We start from the raw sequence: 20,341 nt of genomic DNA, 5'->3' as shown, positions 1-20,341 counted from the left end.
TGACAGTACCGCTCTAGTATAAGTCACTCTATGCTTTTGTTAACCAGATTTAACGCAAATAAAGAGCTTAATTACTTAATTTGCGCAAAGCAAGCCAAACATTCTCGGGTGCATTACTTGGTACAGTCGCCATCAGATATATCAGAGCGCCCGAGGTGCTCAAAATATCTGAACAAGCACTAACGCCTTGACAATAGAGGCGTGTTCAGATATTTGTGAGCACCTCGGACGCTCCGATATTTCTAATGGCGACTGTACGATGTGCGTGTACAGGAGGTGAGTACATTTTCCAGATAAAGACACTTAAATCTTGTTATAATTGCGCTTCAAGACTGATCTGAATATCGAAATGCTACTTTGATTTAGTTAACAATTGTACACAAAGGAGACAGTAATATGTAAGCGGGAGATCGTTCCTCTGATATGTAAAGCTCGACCAGAAATATATGATCATTGTCAAGAGTGTTAGCATCCTTCCTAAACGCATAAAATCAAATTGTGAAATTAAAAGGGTAGTTGCTGATTTTAAAGAAAAAAATGGCGGTAAGGCGAGTGCGCAGGCAGCCATTAGACGATCGGAGTTGAACTCAACAGTCGATACGGTGGTTATGTTTTTTTACAGAAAAATCAATGTAATGGAATACTAAATCAAAATACAAGCCATTGTTTTTAAAAGGATTTGTCTTATTTAATCAAGGACCGCTAGAGGGCGCTGTTATTCTCATGTATGTGATGACAGTTCTGTTTAGTATGAAAGATTTAGTTCCAATGAAATTCCGCAACATGGCGCGTGATTCATGTCAGGCTTTAATCAGCTTTCTATATCACATGGTAGCTTACCGAGTTGTTGAGATCTTGCGAGGCGGCATGCCCCATGAGGGACAGCGTAATACGCTGCGATAGCAGACTGCAGAGCGACTCTGTCGCCGGCAGGTTGTCGCGGGTCACTAGGCAGATCAGCGCGCGCACTTCCTCCTGGCACTGTTACAGTAATAGAGGGTTAGGATTGCTGACAAATGAAGGATAATTCAATATTTTGGCATTATATTAAATGAATGATACGAGTGGGGAGACTAATCAGTTACATTTAAACTACGATTTTGTATACCAGATACTAATATGTGGTATTTTCTATAAAATGGGACCTCGATGCTCCGATATAAATACAATGCCGCGCGACGCTGTGCGGCGTAAGCGCCATCGACAATAAGGTCCTTTTTCATAGAAAATGTCCCATATGATATTCATTCGTAAATTTACTACCTAATAATCTTGCTTTAAGAGATAACATAATTGATAGATTTTTTTTGTATGCTATAAAATATATTATTGTAGTGTATACTATTAATTTTATTAGTTATGACAAAACGTGTTATGTCATGCAAAATTATATAATAATTAATTTAAAAGGATGGAATGAAATATAGTGATAAGTAGATATCTAATAACGTGTGATCATTTTTATTGTCCAAAAAAACATTAAGTTTGTAGCAGCATTTATTAACTAATAAAAAGTTCTTCAACTGTTTACTGAATTGTTTGTCTGAGGTCTGCAGTTTAACTACGTCGCTGCATAGACATAGTATATACAAGTAGTTATAGACGCGCCACCGAGCGACCGGGGGGTAAGAAAAAGAATATTCATATGACCTCTTTTCACTCTTATAAATTTCGGTATTTCGCCATCGCCTCCTACCTATGATGCCACCCGGTCGGTGATAAGGACAAAGCATGGCACTATTTTCTCTTTCCTCTTATAGGAATCGCAGTAAGACTATCTTTCTCTATCAAAGATTGTCAGGTCCTTGCGTCGTCGAGTTGGCGTATACCTGAGGGGTCCCCCGGTGCAGGTTGTGCTGCACCAGCTCCTGCACCAGCCCGAAGCGGCAGAGGCGCGTGCGGTGGTCGGGCTGCGAGGCGAGCGCGCGCAGCAGCGTCAGGCAGTGCTCGGCGCAGGCCAGGGAGCAGCCGTAGCACCCGCCGCCCGATTCTGTCAAAACAATATCATTTAGGACCTGAACAAGTGACCTAAGTTATTTTTAATACAGTTGCTCAAAAAGTGGTACTTTTTGTGGCTGCGTAGCGTGTGAGAAGCTCAATTTCTCGAACTAGTGCTTTTTACTTTTTAGTTCCAAACTATACTTTTGAAACGCAGTTTTTATGTAATTTAGCTTGAGCAGGTACTGGCCCTGGGGCCTCACTCGTTACTCCTCGGTGTCGTTGACCAACCCGCGCCGGGCCCGCGGCGGCCGCGGCCGGGGCGCGCACGAGTATGAAGGTATCGCGGGCTGCGGCAGCTCAAGTATCAAGGGCTGTATAGGTACTTTTGGTTTTGGTTTGGTTTGGTGGTATGATTCTACTAATGATATATTAATTTATTATTTTTTCGCAATTGTATTAAAAAACGTCGTTTACAACACGTGTGAAATGTACTATTACGATACAAGTGCGTAAAAGAGGAAATTCGAAACGAGTGGCGATAAATTAAAACACGACCGCAGGGAGTGTTTTAAATCGACACGAGTTGCGAATTACCTTTTCGCACGTGTACCGTACAACGTTTTACAGTACATATGGCCCTTTAAACTTTCGACATATGCACTAAAAGTGCTCTTTATGCACTAGTGCGAAAAAGTAGCACCATATGTACTGTAAACACATTTATAGTTGAAACCACGATCGATCGCCGCGTGGCACGATACTTTAATTTGAGTGTGCAAACCCTCATAATCGACAAAGGAATGTCGGTGCGCCGCCGCGGTTACGATCGTAAATATTTACAGTCGAAGGCAAAAATATCGATCCAGACAAATGGCTCTAAAATATGTGAACACGACTTCATTGTCTAAGTCTAAGGTGTAAGAGCGTACACATATTTATGAAACTTTGGGAATGTATATATATTTATGCCCTTGACTGCGCGTGGCTTAAATGACACTTTCATAAATTCTTCAAAATTGTTTTTACATTTTCCTTGTAATGCTAGTATGTAAGTTTATCACGAAATAAATGATTTATGATTTTATGACAGGACAATCGTGAACCTAGTTACGACTAAGGTCTTCCAAAATAATCTTTGACAGGGGTAAATCACTTTGCGTTTCGTAGCGCCGCTACAAGAGCAAGCGGCCTTCACCAAATCTGGTGTCTAGCAGTGGTTGCCGCGCACCGCCACGGAACGGACGCCGCTTGCGCTTGTATCTCTTGTAAAGCAAGTAATAACTGCATCGCAGCTGGTTGCAGAAGCTACGACAAAAATGCTGACCACACATTGTTTATTATCCCTGATGACTTTTATGGCTCCTATAAAATGGAGTCAGTGTATAAAATATAGGTATACTTAGCAGCAATTTGGCGTGCCTACAAAGCTGCTTCGTTTTATTGTTATTACTTAATTACATATTTAAATTATCGTTAATTAATATTAAAGGTATCTATACCGGGTGTTTCCTGTAACAGGAGCATTAAATTAAGCTGTAGGCTGTACTCCTCAAACTGACCAACAACAACAACAACACAGCAACTTTAAAAAATAACTGTTTTGATTTTCATTACACTTTAAAGTTTATTCTAAGACGCAATGTATTGCAAAATTTGTTATGTATGGATGGTATAGAAAGGATCGCAATCTCTTATGGCAGAATTGTTGTAAGTGACCGCTTTCAGCTTTAAATAATAGTTCCTAATCTCTCCGGTGGCGCTAGTTAGGCTCTGGGACATGAGTATAACATGAACCATATAAGGCAACAAATAACCCGACCAAATTACGTAGGTTGTTTTTGGTAGTATTTCGGTGTATGGTGGCGCCGCCTAATTACTGTTTTTTGATGGACACTTTTCATACATAGAGATTTGGCTCCTTTATACAGTCTCCATGTTGTTATGTTTAAAGGGTGACAAGCAACGTCAAACACAGATGGCAGCGTACATAAAAAAAATAGTATGAAAAAGGTATAATCATAAAAGTTAATAATTTTGAAAAGTTGCTGAACAAATGTTGGTCAGTTTGAGGCGTACAGCCTTCAGTTTAATTTATTGCTCCCGTTACAGGAAACACCGTGTATAATAGTGTAATTATTTTTACATACTTATACATATATCGCTAGGAGAACTGCCTTGATCCGCGTCATCTGCGAAGTAATTCAAAGATGTAGACGTAAGTATATGAAGTCCCCGACCTGCTTTATGGGGCCCGTATAGGTATAGGTTTATTTCAATCCCCCTCGTGCATGTGAAGCCTGTGCTTAGCATTGAGACATCAAGTTTTGATTACAGAGTGTGTTAAACAGAACATAATAATAGGATGTGTGGTGTGACAAGAATGGATAGGATAAGGAATGAGTATATAAGAGGAAGCCTGAAAGTTGCACCTATAGTAGAAAAAGTAAGAGCGAATCGCCTAGCGTGGTACGGACATGTAATGCGGAGGGATGAAAGGCATGTGACGAGAAAGGTATTACGAATGAATGTGGAGGGAAGTATCGGGAGAGGAAAACCGAGGAAAAGGTGGATGGACTGTGTGAGAGATGATATGAAACGAATGCGAGTGAGTGATGAGATGACGGGCGAGAGAGAGGTATGGAAGAAAAAGACATGCTGCGCCGACCCCAAATGAGATAAGGGCAAGCGAATGATGATGATGAATAGATGACGGTACTCGGTGCGGACGGTGGCAACCCTGGCGATAGCCACGCCCATGGCACGCCTTGCGATAGAGCTCGTTCCAATGGGCAACGTTTAGTCACGTTCTGTATACCTAAACAGGGTTTTTACCTCCGTACCCAAAGGGTAAAAACGGGACCCTATTACTAAAACTCCGCTGTCCGTCTGTCTGTCTGTCACCAGGCTGTATTTCATGGACCGTGATAACTAGACAGTTGAAATTTTCACAGATGATGTATTTCTGTTGCCGCTATAACAACAAATACTAAAAAGTACGGAACTCTCGGTGCGCGTGTCTAGTACTATTATTTATTCTGTCTTTGGCCTTACGTATTTAGCTAGATGAACAAACTTACCTTTGGTAAGTTCTCCATCATAGTTTTGCACCAAACCAGCGTATACTGGTAGCGTATCTCCCTTCAGTTGTTCACTTTGAGATCTATCGTAGGCTACTAGCTCTTTCCTGTAAAAACACCGAAGATGTCACATTAATAGTTATTTAATGGCCCTACTTGGTAAAACTAGAAACCTTCCAAATTCAGGACATTAAGATCAAATTAGTATTTAAATTAAGATAAAAGGCTAGGAATGAAATAGATATTTTACTACTTGTTCAATGTATCTTATATTGAATGAGCTAGAAACTAACCACTTAGGCCCACTTGCACCATTCTACTAACCCAGTGTCAAATTAAGGTAACCATAGTAACTTCAGGTTTAATCGGTTAACACGGGTACAAGCTTAGCAGAAGTAACTGAGCGAGCGAGACGTGATTATTAACATCACCTCAGCCAATTAGATAGTTCTGCTGCTGGCTATACACTGTTCAAATATAACACACGCCATAAAGATTTTATTTTATTTTATTAGCCTGTTCGTGTGTCCCACTGGTGGACAAAGGCCTCCCCTATATCCCGCCACTTGGCTCTATCTAAAGCACATTCCCGCCACTCCACACAGAATGTATCGAGGTCGTCCCGCCATCTCCGTTTGGGTCTGCCTCTGCCCCGAGATCCATCCTGTGGGATCCAGTCCGTGGCTAATTTGGCCCAGCGTTCTGGATGCATTCCGCAGATGTGCCCTGCCCAGTCCCATTTCAGCTTAGCGGCCTTCACGCCCACATCCACGACGCCAGTTTTGGAACGCAGGTCCGTGTTTCTAATACGGTCGGTTCTACGAACACCCAGTATGCTGCGTTCCATTGCTCTCTGGCAAACCTTGAGTCTAGTCTTTTCATTTTCAGTTTGAGACCATGTTTGGGCGCCGTAGGTGAGGATAGGCAGGATACACATATCGAGGAGTTTGCGCTTTATAGAGAGTGGAAGGTTGCCCTTCATTAGCGACTTCATGGACCAGAAGCTCTTCCAGGAGTTTGCGATACGGCGATCAATTTCTTTGAACTGCCTGTTGTCGAAGGATACTAACTGGCCCAAGTAGATATATTCATCGACATACTGCATATCCCGCCCATCCACTATTACACTACGTTTCGCGCCGTTGGTCATCAACTGTGTCTTAGCTCTATTCATGGTGAGTCCGACTTATAATTTATATGAATACTAACCTGCAAGCCAGCACCTTCTGTATGATCTTGGACAAGTCCTCGAAGTGCCCCTTGCTGTCGACGCAGTACTTGTGCGCGAGGGTCTGTATCACTCGGTTTATCTGCGCACCGCCGAAGGAGGTGGTGGACGCGTTGCTGTTCTCGTCACCGGGGCGCCCTTCCAGGCGGTGCTCGCTTATCTTGTGCACGAGGGACTGCAGAAATATTAGTTTAGTTTATTCATTAACCATAACGTAATATGATCATTACATGGTAAGTCAATATTTCATACAATATTATACTTATAGAGAGAGCATTATGGATTTACACAAAGTAAATACGCTTAATAATAATTAAAATCTAAGATTTACAGTTTGCTTCAATTAAAATATGTTTTAATGAAAAATATTCAGTAATCGAATAGAAGGCATGGTTTTCGAAAAAAGTCTTGACTGTGTGTTTAAATAAATTAAAAGGTAAATCCGTGACATCTGTGGGCAGTTTAATTAATTATATTAATGTCTTGCATCATCATTGGCCACAGCATCTTTACAGATGATAGTTGCAGCGACTTAAGAGGTATTTTGAGGAGGTAGTCTCCAGTCTACATCGGCTGCGATGACTGTATAGACCAATGGCCGATCGGCATTTCTTGCCGCACCGATGATGTGTCTTGACACTCCGAGCACATGATTGGCGCGACAGTATCTCGCCGCGAGATAGACTACCCGTCTTTTACTAACTGTATGAACTAAAGGGGGACGGGTAGTCTATGTCGCGGCGAGATACTCTCGCGCCAATCAAGTGCTCGCCCGGTTGACTCCTGGGGAATGTCTTGCAAACGTGTTCTTGTTATAAAATTATTTTTAATGGGTTGTTTAACTAACGGACATGGCGACCCCGCCAGATAAAGCAGTAACGTTACGTTCGTGAATGCAGATTTTTCAGAACAGAGTAGTTAGTATGTAGTGGTTGTATTGTCAATTAGTGACGTCACTTACATCAAGCACGGGTTTGTTGGCGACCAGCTGGAGGTACACGCGGTCGACCTTATCCAACAGCGCGCCAATGATCTGCACTATCTTCTTGCGTCCGTCGTTTTCAGCAGGGGCAAGTAGTTAGTATGTAGTGGTTGTATTGTCAATTAGTGACGTCACATACCTCCGGCACGGGTTTGTTAGCGACCAGCTGGCGGTACACGCGCTCGGCCTTATCCAACAGCACGCCAATGATCTGCACTATCTTCATGCGTCCGTCGTTTTCAGCAGGGGCAAGTAGTTAGTATGTAGTGGTTGTATTGTCAATTAGTGACGTCACTCACCTCCAGCACGGGTTTGTTAGCGACCAGCTGGCGGTACACGCGGTCGGCCTTATCCAACAGCGCGCCAATGATCTGCACTAACTTCTTGCGTCCGTCGTTTTCAGCAGGGGCAAGTAGTTAGTATGTAGTGGTTGTATTGTCAATTAGTGACGTCACTCACCTCCAGCACGGGTTTGTTAGCGACCAGCTGGCGGTACACGCGGTCGGCCTTATCCAACAGCGCGCCAATGATCTGCACTAACTTCTTGCGTCCGTCGTTTTCAGCAGGGGCAAGTAGTTAGTATGTAGTGGTTGTATTGTCAATTAGTGACGTCACTCACCTCCAGCACGGGTTTGTTAGCGACTAGCTGGCGGTACACGCGGTCGGCCTTATCCAACAGCGCGCCAATGATCTGCACTATCTTCTTGCGTCCGTCGTTTTCAGCAGGGGCAAGTAGTTAGTATGTAGTGGTTGTATTGTCAATTAGTGACGTCACTCACCTCCAGCACGGGTTTGTTAGCGACCAGCTGGCGGTACACGCGGTCGGCCTTATCCAACAGCGCGCCAATGATCTGCACTAACTTCTTGCGTCCGTCGTTTTCAGCAGGGGCAAGTAGTTAGTATGTAGTGGTTGTATTGTCAATTAGTGACGTCACTCACCTCCAGCACGGGTTTGTTAGCGACCAGCTGGCGGTACACGCGGTCGGCCTTATCCAACAGCGCGCCAATGATCTGCACTATCTTCTTGCGTCCGTCGTTTTCAGCAGGGGCAAGTAGTTAGTATGTAGTGGTTGTATTGTCAATTAGTGACGTCACTCACCTCCAGCACGGGTTTGTTAGCGACCAGCTGGCGGTACACGCGGTCGACCTTATCCAACAGCGCGCCAATGATCTGCACTATCTTCTTGCGTCCGTCGTTTTCAGCAGGGGCAAGTAGTTAGTATGTAGTGGTTGTATTGTCAATTAGTGACGTCACTCACCTCCAGCACGGGTTTGTTAGCGACCAGCTGGCGGTACACGCGGTCGGCCTTATCCAACAGCGCGCCAATGGTTTGCACCATCTTCTTGCGTTCCTCGTCGTTTTCGATGTTGTCGACGGCGCAGCAAGGGCGGGCGGTGAGCGTGTAGTCGAATTTGGCGTATTTGCAGAAACCGCAGGCGTGGCAGAGGAACGGGTCTTTCTCGTCGTAGTTTATAGCGCTTCATGAACAAAAACACATATATGTTAGTCATAATGCTCATACAAATCTATATTACCAAGACTACGGGCCGTGCGCCGTATGCCTCAACTCTTAACAGCGCAATAATTGTGTTGGGAGAAAAGTTACCTCTGCCTCCGCAATACGCGGTATATGGGTTAGGGACGTGATTTCGCAGAAAATTTAAAAATCCCTGCAGTTAATTACTTAAATTTTGAATTCGGGGTGTTAAGAGAGTCTGCCATCTAGGTGCCAAAATTGGTATCAATAACTTATTGGCATTAAGGCTACAATATAACATTTAAAACTTTCGTGGTTTGAACACATATTAAATCACATTTAGAAACGGGTCTATCGCGAATTTATTTTGCACCCCAGAAATTTTAATAGGGAAGATGGTTTTAACTTATCGGCAACTTGGGGACCAGTGATCCAGAAGTTAAAGCCAAGGGATCTATCTTCGGATGTGTGCGCGGATGTTTTGAGTGTTGTGTGTCGGACTATTGACAATAATTAACTTTTATGTGTAGTGGGTGGTTTGAAAATGTGATGTTCTACCTCAAACTTTAAATGAACTTTTCGTGGGGTAGTCACACAAATCTCTGTTTTGACATTTTGCTGGGACGTCAGTTAGCCGCGACCACGACCAGTGAAACCTGTGTCGAAACGTCGGTAAATAAAGGTAACAAAATAAATTCGCGATAGACCCGTTTCTAAATGTGATTTAATATAAAGGCTACAAACCAATAAATTTATACAAAAGAGACAATTTACCAGCGCGTATGAGTCGCTTAACTGTGTCGTCAGAATATGCGATTTTGGTATTAAGAAAAGGTAATAGGGTAGATATTTGCTGATAGGATTAAGCGACACATATGTTGGTTTATTGCCGTATTAGGTATTGACTTACCGACACTTGTGGCACTGGAACACGTTCTCGCCGCAGTTGGCGCAGACGCCAGGATTGGCCGGCACGGATTGCGAGCAACGAGGACATTGTAGCGATTCGCCTATCAACAATTACAATTATTATAAAGCACTTAGATGTGATGTAACAGTTGATTTCTAGTCTCTACAGGCCCGTTCATATCTGACGCGATATCTCGATATAGCAAGTGCGCTGCACTGCACATCGTATTTCGTAAGGCCCATAAACAGTCAGGAGGCATTGGCTAAAAGGCATATTCGCACCGCAGATCTGAATGCACCTCTCGAGTAAAAACCGGCCAAGTGCGAGTCGGACTCGCGCACGAAGGGTTCCGTACCATTACGGAAAAAAACAGCAAAAAAAATCACGTTTTTTTGTATGGGAGCCCCATTTAAATATTGTTTTTAGTATTTGTTGTTATAGCGGCAACAGAAATACATCATCTGTGAAAATTTCAACTGTCTAGCTATCACGGTTCATGAGATACAGCCTGGTGACAGACGGACAGACGGACAGCGGAGTCTTAGTAATAGGGTCCCGTTTTTACCTTGCGTACGGAACCCTAAAAAGTTTCTTATTCTAAGCTTATTAGGAAAAATGTTATAGGTATTCGTTACAGTGTCCAATATGATAGATTTCCTGCAGTTGTTTTCCTACAAAGTGACAGACTGTCGCCATGACTTTATATTTTTCATAACAATGCCCAATGGGGTTGGCCGGTCGAAATATTTAGCAGATGCCGCCAGCATAGCTTGCCCTGTCAATCCCTAGAATTGTGTCAATTTTTTGTTTTTTTAATGTCCTGGATGCCAGCCCTTCAAGCCAAGTCTTATAGAAAAGGGGGCAAACTATGATGGCGCCATCTACGTGATTTTTTAATAGGAGGAATATAGAAATGTAACCAACAGAGCAAATACTACTTTACCTGTAGCCTGCTGGTTCTCATAGAAGTCTGCGTACTCCATCATGAGGTTGCAAGCGACGATCGGCAGCGGGAAGTCGACGCGGACCTCCGATTGACCAGATTGGAGTTGGACACGCTTCGCCTTGTGCCACATGCCTGGAGATATTTAAATTGTATTATTACCGATGTTAATGTAACTTAATCTCTCGAATGCCATGTGGATCCGTGCAGTTACTATTGAATTCTAATTAATTAGTTCAATACCTACTAAAGTAGATCCGCGTTCCGGCATTTGAGAGGTTAAGTCCCCGGCAAGCTCGGCCGAATTGCAGCTTCCCATACAAACGTAGATCCGCTCTCATTTTAAAACTACGTGTTGAATTGTAATGAAACTTTGCACATAAAATGACATGAGATATATCTAGGTCTGAAATTAGATTATATAGCTCCAGTTTATAAAACAAACGAAATAGAGCAAAACAAGTTTTGTATGAAATACTTAAATTCGCTGTATTGTTTAACTTTGTTATCTGAAGCTACCTAAACTAATTACAGACATAGATATACGTTATCTTGTTGTAAGTAAAAAGTTTTAGAGCAATCTAGCTAGTCGTTTTAAAATGAGAGCGGAACTACGTTTGTATTGAGAACCGAGCTTGCCGGAGACCCTTAAGGGGCCCACTGATTACCAGTCCGGCGGACTGATAATCAGTGGGCCCCTTTAGTAGAAATGTGGCTCTGTACATTATTAAACCTATCGTGTAAGTTTACTTGTATCGTATGCGGTTCCGAGCTCAGCGCCCGTATAATGCACGCGGTTATTGAAGTGATAGTCACAGTATAGAGCAAATTGCACTCTTTGACATCACTCGACACAAAGGCGATTATCACACTGGATGCGATTCTTACGTCGCTCCGATGTTCGAGCGGGATATCGCCACAGAATAAGTAATAGTATTATCATACAGAACGGCCACGCACCGCCCCGCCCCGACTCGAATTACCTCGCCCCGCGACAGAAATCTGGCGGACTTCTGGCGTGCTCTCAGTACTATTTTTAAGCAACTTACACTATGACGCATGAAGCGTGTACAGATGTGCCGTTCACACATAGAAACACAAGTGATTTCTGATGTATAGCGTGTCCGCCCTGTGATATCGCTATGATACGCGCGTAGCGTTGCCTCGCTCAAACATCGGAGCGACGTGTGATAACCACCAAAGCTATGGACGCTTTCATCATCACTTCGATGACCGCTTTTTACTTATTAATAATCAGTTAAGGTTAGTTGCCACCGCCACTGTTTCAAAGCGAAAACCTATTTAATGCTACTAACACGCTTTTAACACGTTACAAGGTTCAAGATCAAGGTCAAGGGGTTGGTTCAAGGTTCAAGGTTGAGATCGCTACGCATGCAGTCGCATTATGAACTTTCTCATTATTAAATTAAGGTTCACTATTCACGGCACTCACCGACAAGCGCTGGTGGCCTAGCGGTAAGAGCGTGCGACTTGCAATCCGGAGGTCGCTTGTTCAAACCCCGGCTCGTACCAATGAGTTTTTCGGAACTTATGTACGAAATATCATTTGATATTTACCAGTCGCTTTTCGATGAAGAAAACATCGTGAGGAAACCGGACTAATCCCAACTAAGCCTAGTTCCCCCTCCGGGTTGGAAGGTCAGATGGTAGTCGCTTTCGTAAAAACTAATCCCAAGAATTGGCGTAGGCACTAGTTGCCAAGCGGACCCCATGAGCCGTGGCAAAAAAAAACCGGCCAAGTGCGAGTTGGACTCACACACGAAGGGTTCCGTACCATTAACTATAAAAACGGTCACCCATCCAAGTACTGACCCCGCCCGACGTTGCTTAACTTCGGTCAAAAATCACGTATTGGAGCCCCACTTAAATCTCTATTTTATTCTGTTTTTAGTATTTGTTGTTATAGCGGCAACCGAAATACATCATCTGTGAAAATTTCAGCTGTCTAGCTATCACAGATCACGAGATACAGCCTGGTGACAGACGGACAGCGGAGTCTTAGTAATAGGGTCCCGTTTTTACCCTTTGGGTACGGAACCCTAAAGAATGCCGGGACAACGCGAGGGAGATGATGCTTCACGTCACTCACCAGGTTTGTTCTTGAGCTCCTGCACCGCCTGCACGGTGCGATTGTTGTAATAGAAGTTGATGCTGCGCACCATCTTGCTGCGCTTGATGTCGCCGATGCGCAGGCTGATGCGGCTGATCATGTGGCTGTTCACTAACTTCACTATTTGGGTGGTCGTTGTGAATTTTGAATCGATCTGTGGAAAAACAACGGGTTTTAACCCTTTGAGCGCAAAATACATCAACTGACACGCGCGGCTGCAGCCCATTATCAACCATCGTGCATACCATAGACATAGTATATTATATACAAGTTATTATAGACGCGCCACCGAGCGACCGGGGGTAAGAGAAAGAATATTCATATAAAATTTGGGCAGCAAAGGATATTTTAACTTTCACTCTTATAAATTTCGATATTTCGCCATCGCCTCCTACCTATGCTGTCACCCGGTCGGTGATAAAGACAAAGCTCTATTTTCTCTTTCCTCTTATAGGAATCGCAATAAGACTATCTTTCTCTATCAAAGAGTGTCAGGCCCTTGGTGCATACCGACAAGATTTAATGGTACACAGATTTAACCTTTAAATGCATAGTGACGTATATATACACACAACAAAAAACATGATTTTATGCATAATTAGATAAAATCTATTTGGTCCTGTATAATTATTTTGAGCTGTTTTATTCAAATATGCGCAGTATTTAAGTTTAAAAAAATTACATTTCTTTTAAAACGAAATGGCGGAAAATTGAGAAAATTTGGATTTTTTTATGATTCAGGATGTTATTGATATTAGTATATAATTCAGGTGGTTTTTTCGGTGGCCCTGAGTTCATGTATAAAAGTTCGTTCGCTGTAACCATCACACGGCGTTGCGTAAAACCCCGCCTAGAACAATCAGCCAGAGTGTGTTCGGCGTGTCTTGTTCGTTTCATGGATGAAATACTACTTGCTATATATTTTATTAAACTATCTATATACTTATTTTGGTAGTGTATGAAACAGTAGCCATAAGTAGAATTTAAAAAAAGTTTTCATTGACAATATCATCGAGCAGTTCAGTAGTTTGGGTACTCACCTTGATAGTGGGCAGCTTGATGGTCGCCATGGGCACCTCGGGGTTGTTGCAGACCAGGCACGGCTCGGACTCCAAGTAATAGCCGTCCAGCTCCACGTAGGCGCCGAGAGCGGCGTATAGGGACGCGTTGCCGTGCATGGATAGGAGCTGGTTCTGGCTGCGGAGCAGGTCTACCGCGCTGCCGACGTATTTCTGTAAAAAATACAACTTTTTTAGGGTTCCGTACCCAAACTTCCGTACCATAACTAAGACTCCTCTGTCAGTCTGTCTGTCTGTCACCAAGCTGTATCTCATGAACCGCGATAGCTAGACAGTTGAAATTTTCACAGATAATGTATTTCTGTTGCCGCTATAACAACAAATGCTAAAAACAGAATAAAATAAATATTTAAGTGGGGATCCCACACAACAAACGTGATTTTTTGCCGTTTTTTGGGTAATGGTACGGAAACCTTCTTGCGCGAGTCCGACTCGCACTTGGCCGGTTCTTTATATTGGGCCCTGGAGTTACCATGGTTACCAGTACAATTTGACACTGTGTGGTTTAAGTTTAACCGCTTAACCCCGGGTTTTGGGATGGTGCAAGTGGCGCTTATAGTCATAGTCAAAACCCGTTACCTGACACTATGTAGATCTTATGTTAAAGAGATAAAGTCTACCAACGGTCAGTTGAGAATGTTTTGTTTTTATTTAATTATATTTATTTATTACACACACACAACCATCAGGATATTCTAATACGACAGTATAAAAATGGATACAAAAACAGGTACACACATTATGTTATAGATTACAGTAGCACATTACGTATAGCGTAGCCCTTGTGAATTAGTTCAGAGAACAAGAGAACAAATCCAACTCAAACGCTACTCGATTAATGTTGCTGTTAATACTAACCTCGGTGTCAATATCCGTGGTCTTGAGTGTAAAGTAGCCCAAGAGATCAACGAACTGAGCCGCTTTGCGCCCATATTGAGGTAGTGTGGGCCAAATGCCCCACAGAAGGGACACTAGCGACGCCTGCTCTGCTGGCGGCGAGTTGCTGTAGAATAATACATATAAATTAGGACTGATGCTTAAGAGAGGGGACGATAGATTCTCCATACAAACATAGTCCTCGATTTCCTCCCTGGATATTGACATTACAGTTTTTTTTTTGACACAATTTGATGTATTTTAATCATAGTTATTTAACCCGACCGCTTGTTTTTTTTTACTTTATTATAGGAGTTAGGAGCTTTTAAAACATTGTATGAAACCTGTTTTTTGCTCTTAACATATAGGCCAGGAAATTAATGCTCAAAAAAAGTTATATAGGGAAATGCTTTAAACACCATTTCGGACTTCAAGCTTTGTTTGGACTAGTTAGGAGGTGAACATATCAAAAGTCCCCGCCCGTAACCCTGGTGCCGGAGGGGAGGGGGGGTTTGAAGGTTCCATTTCTTGGTTTTTCGATTATACTCGCATCTCGGAAACTATGCGTCTGAGCGACATGGCCACTTATAGAAAATGAAAAGTGATTTAAATTGTTACAAGTTTTATTAAGTCAAGTTTTTCGATATCTTGTATAGTTTTTGAGATATTATTATTATTATCGGTATATCTAAGGGAGTTAAGATCTTACTAAATAGTTGGTTTGTGTTGTTTTTTTGTGGCAATCGAATCGGTTTTTTGTGGAATGTTACATTTTCATAAGATTTTGACGTTTAGGGAGGCGAATGCACACTGCAGTCGGTGCAGACTTATCCTTTTTTGATGACTTACTTGTAGATAGCTAGTAGCAGAGCGTGAGCCTGCCAACGGACCGCTGTAGAGTTTGTATCCAGTAGGAAAGCCTTCACGAACATCTTAAGTTCCTCTTGAGACACCTGTGTGATGAAAGTCAACTTATTATTTAGGTCTAAAGGTCAGGGACAAACATGCTAAGTAAAGTAAAATATGTTGGAATATAATGATTCTTAATAGATTTTTTTTTTCTTCAAAGAAAATCAAGGTGTACGATTTAGTTCCTACATATTTTGGTCCTTTGAACCTGATTAGAGCAATCCAAACAATATATCACGTAAATTTATGGTCCTTCAAACCAGATACAAGTGGAAAGACGTTTACAGTACAGTACAGATGTAGTGAACTATCCTTTGCCATCGTATTTTCTCATAAACGTTCGTATTTGTCATGCTAATTCACTCAACCTCAGTTCTTTTTGTACTGACACTGACTGAAATAGCATAACACATTCGTGCGTTTCCGTGACAAATACGATGGTAAAGGATTATTCACTACATCTGTACTTTTTTTTTTTCTTCTTGATGGACTTGAGGGCGGTGTTGCCCATAGCAAATGACACGTAAAAGGGTAGGAATAAAATAAATGCTCTTAGCGCACGACGCTGTTCGGTGGTTGTTGTAGTTGTCTCGTAAAACCGATAGCTGGATTTTACGAGAAGCACGTGGACTACCGGCCGTTGACTCCAAAATGGTGGTTAAACACGCTTTGAGATTAATTCTCCATTCACTGCACACTACCACATTAGATAATTGTATAATAAAGCTATCGATATTACACTTTAAACAATATTAATGAGCAAAAAACAAAGGAATTAATCGCGAGGCTACTATCAAGATGGCGTTCGAACCGGAAGTCCCCATCTGTACTTGAACAGCCGAAAATGTTACCTGTTTGAGTATCTGCTGCACGAGGACGGGCACCCGATGCTCCTGGAACTTGGAGCCGTCCGACACGAACGCGTCGCTGTCCGCGCTGCGCTCGCGTTCCTGCCATTCGGAGGTAGACGCTGCTGCTGATGGGGTCTGAAAATATATTTCAGTGTTAATATGTGTAACCATAGAGTAACTTATACTAGAGCGGTACTGTCATAGTAAATTTTGTAACCCCAGTAAATTCACTGCCATCTGTCGACACACTTTAAAACTAAAAATAAATATTTTTAAAAATACGATAAAATATATTTAGATATGGATAAATGATTTTTTTTATTTGCATTAAATTAATTATTAATTAAATTTTTATGATTTTGACCCATGTTCTTTCACTGATATGCGTTAAAATTGTTAAATAACAAACGAAACCGTCAACGCCATCTATACGACAGTTGGCCAAAGCACTTTGCGGCACAAGCATTTTTGCATGGAAATAGTACATTATTGTCGAGGCTCGGAAGTAGCTACTTGCTGGCTGAGGATTTGTTTTAAACGGACGACCTCGGGAGTCCGTTTAATTGAATCCGAAGCCAGCAAGTAGCCTTCCAGCCGAGTCATATATAGTGCTTTTCTCAAAAATGACGCAATAAATGCAAATATAATAGAAATATTTTACAGTAGCAAGATTGTTATGTATATATTTTCACAGGAAAAAGTAAAAAGATTTGCTTTGCCGCCGTTTTATTTTTTTAATTAAAAATGGAAGTGTATTTTTCTGCTGAAAATACGCCAACCTATTTGAGACACCTAAATAGTCGCGGTACCAACATTATAATAATAAGTACTGATCATCTGTTTGGCTGTTTAATGGACCTATGCCTTCATTTGATATGGTGACTTCAACTTTTAAAAAGTTTGGAACTCAACAAATAATGAAATTTGTATGCAACATTGCAGTCCCGAAATCGAGACTGCAATGTTTTTAACTTTTTAATTTTTTGACTGACCATAAACAACGCACTTCGCGACCTACTTTTTAACCGGCAACGTCGACTTTGCCGTCCATTTTTGAGAAAAGGGTATTTGACTGTATTTAAAATAAATTATTTTTAGACACAATTTCTATTTTAAAACCCATATAAAATTATAAAGAGTAGGTAATTTGATTGTGACGTGTTTCATATAAATTTCATAGTAGCTAAATCGTTTTGACAGTTCGAAAAAAGAAACTGATTTGCCTGTCTAATACCCTATATGCTTGTGCCGCACCCTGGTGGAATCCCGCCGCAACGAAAGACACAACGCACACGAACAAAATAAAAGTCGATTCTTTCGTCGTGTTTATCTACGTTAATGAGATTTCTGCGAATTAGAAGGCCTGGGTAGGGATACACCGTTTATAATTGGCCTTTCTTTACGAGTGTAGCCCGACCTTGTCCGGCTTGGTGTCGGTGAGCGCGCCCTGCAGCAGCTGCAGCACGGTGGGCGCCACGTGTGGATGCACGCGCCGCGCGCAGCGTACTAACCACGCGAGCGCTTCTCTACGCTCCGTGGCGCACGTGTGCTGCCAGTTGCCGGTGCGGGCGCTGACGATCTCCGCGCATGCCTGTAACCAAAGAGGATATAATAAGATAGAGCGGTACTGTCATAGTAAATTTTGTAACCACTGTAAATTCACTGCCATCTATCGACATACTTTAAAACTAAAAATGAAGATTTATAAAAATACGTTAAAATGTATTTAAATATGGATAAATGATTTTTTTATTTGCATTAATTAATTTTATATGATTTTGACCCATGTTCTTTCACTGATGTGCGTTAAAATTATAAATAACAAACGAAACCGTCAACGCCCTCTATACGAGAGTAGGCCAAAACTAGTGACGCCATCTGATCGAGAATCAAATTTTCTTGATTTTCGAGGCACGTTTTTTCCTTAGACTGTATCCATCTCTTACGGAGTTATATCTATCTTTGCTGTAACACAAAAACATTAGTGTGTGAACCGAGTTGATGCTTTAGTGAGGCCAGAGGCAGGGGGGTGTCACTGCGCAGTTTAGGTATATTTGGCCGGCGCACCGCCCGAGACGGTGTATGGTAGGGGGCTGCCGCTCGGCTCGCACGATAGTCGTGTCACGTGGCGCTCGCGCAAAATTGTAAATAAGCAATGGCTTCGAAACCTAAATCGCGATCTAATCTGTATAAAAGATAATGTTCTGTTTACGGATGTCTGAATAAACGGAAGAACAAGGAAGCAGAAAAAACCTTTTTTTTTAATTCCGGTCTATATTGACCGACATATTTTCAAAGGAATAAGTACTTCTAGGGATCCCTTATAGGGATAAGTCCGCCTTTGTACATTGTATATTTTTTTGGTGTTTTATTGTGTTTGTAATCTGTCTTATGTACAATAAAGTGTTTACATACATACATACATACTTCTGTGGCATACCTACTTCCGTGAGAATCAGACATACTATCTCCGGCTAAAAATTTTATGTTTACAGAATCAACGTTTGTAATTCCTACATATTTATCTTAAAAATAATAAATCAGTAGGTTACAAAAACTTGTCAAGTGACAACCCCGTGCCGACACTCGGAGCTCGGTCATAAAACTGCGGCGCGCAAAGAAGATTCACGGTTCGTGCGCGGTTATAAGTTTCAATTTTGCTTGCAGGCGGCGAGTGTAGGTATAATTTTATACCTAAATCTGGCTTTTGTGAAGGAGTGAATTTTCTGTACGGTAGTACTATTAGTTATTCTGTGCCAGAGGGGTGTCACTGCGCAGTTTAGGTATATTTGGCCGGAGCACCGCCCGGAAAGGTGTATGGCAGTGGGCTGCCGCTCGGCTCGCATGATAGTCGTGTCATGTGGCGCTCGCGCAAAATTGAAAATACGCAATGGCTTCGAAACCTAAATCGCGACTAATCTGTATAAAAGATAATGTTCTGTTTACGGATGTCTGAATAAACGGAAGAACAAGGAAGCAGAAAAAACATATTTTTGAAATTCCGGACTATATTGACCGACATATTTCAAAGGAATAACTACTTCTGTGGCATACCTACTTCCGTAAGAATCAGACATACTATTTCCGGCTAAAAATTTTATGTTTACAGAATCAACGTTTGTAATTCCTACATATTTATCTTAAAAATAATAAATCAGTAGGTATAGGTACAAAAACTTGTCAAGTGACAACCCCGTGCCGACACTCGCAGCTCGGTCGTAAAACTGCGGCGCGCAAAGAAGATTCACGGTTCGTGCGCGGTTATAAGTTTCAATTATGCTTGCAGGCGGCGAGTGTAGGTATAATTTTATACCTAAATCTGGCTTTTGTGAAGGAGTGAATTTTCTGTACGGTAGTAATATTAGTTATTCTGTGGTGAGGCGGCCCTGTTAAAAAGTATGAGAGCGGCCTCGGTAGCCTGTATACGCTGCTCAAATCCCTTGGACCCCTACGTACACTTATTGCCTGCTAGAAGAGGGCGCGTTAAGCGAGGCCCTTTAGTAACACAACACATACAGGTTTTTTTCAGAAAAAGACGAGAAAATAAAGAATATCAAACAACCAGTAAAAAATAACTTACCTTCAAATGATCCATGAGTTGTACAAGTCTGTCGTAGGCCGGGTCAGTCTCTAGCAGCGCCTTAGCGGCGTTCAGATGGGTATCGAGCGCGTGTACATCACGCGTGTGACGGTAGCGGTCGCGGGTACCGCATAGCAGGAGAAGCAGTTTTCGGACTTGTTTCCTACGAATAAATATACGATTATTTTCGTTGTAACTATACAGTCCAACCCAACTTTTTAGGTGGTAACAATTGGTGTATTATATAAATTTGATAATTGAGTATGACTAGTGAATACGGATTTGTACGTAGCCTCTTCTCGGCGGCCAGGCGCAAATTTTGTCAGTCAACGCCTCCTGGGCGAAAACTCGTATAG

At 42.1% G+C, this 20,341-nt stretch overlaps 1 protein-coding gene across 1 annotated transcript in view; it reads right to left on the bottom strand.

Annotated features, from left to right (window-relative positions):
- The window catches only part of LOC134755145 (protein purity of essence), a 151,034-nt gene that overhangs the window by 25,254 nt on the left and 105,439 nt on the right, over positions 1-20,341 (bottom strand). Inside the window, exons 59-73 of the mRNA XM_063691624.1 lie at positions 19,986-20,148; positions 17,823-17,996; positions 16,406-16,540; positions 15,495-15,598; positions 14,628-14,772; positions 13,731-13,922; positions 12,670-12,844; positions 10,560-10,694; positions 9,617-9,716; positions 8,488-8,707; positions 6,228-6,421; positions 5,019-5,125; positions 4,089-4,130; positions 1,830-1,990; positions 841-981 (exon numbers count right to left, since the gene is read on the bottom strand). Coding sequence (XP_063547694.1) covers positions 841-981; positions 1,830-1,990; positions 4,089-4,130; positions 5,019-5,125; positions 6,228-6,421; positions 8,488-8,707; positions 9,617-9,716; positions 10,560-10,694; positions 12,670-12,844; positions 13,731-13,922; positions 14,628-14,772; positions 15,495-15,598; positions 16,406-16,540; positions 17,823-17,996; positions 19,986-20,148 — 2,188 coding nt within the window. The remainder of the gene's footprint in view (positions 1-840; positions 982-1,829; positions 1,991-4,088; positions 4,131-5,018; positions 5,126-6,227; positions 6,422-8,487; positions 8,708-9,616; positions 9,717-10,559; positions 10,695-12,669; positions 12,845-13,730; positions 13,923-14,627; positions 14,773-15,494; positions 15,599-16,405; positions 16,541-17,822; positions 17,997-19,985; positions 20,149-20,341) is intronic.

This window comes from Cydia strobilella, chromosome Z (genome assembly GCF_947568885.1).
Source record: "Cydia strobilella chromosome Z, ilCydStro3.1, whole genome shotgun sequence".
NCBI lineage: Eukaryota > Metazoa > Arthropoda > Insecta > Lepidoptera > Tortricidae > Cydia > Cydia strobilella.
This window is presented reverse-complemented; position numbering and strand designations above follow the sequence as displayed.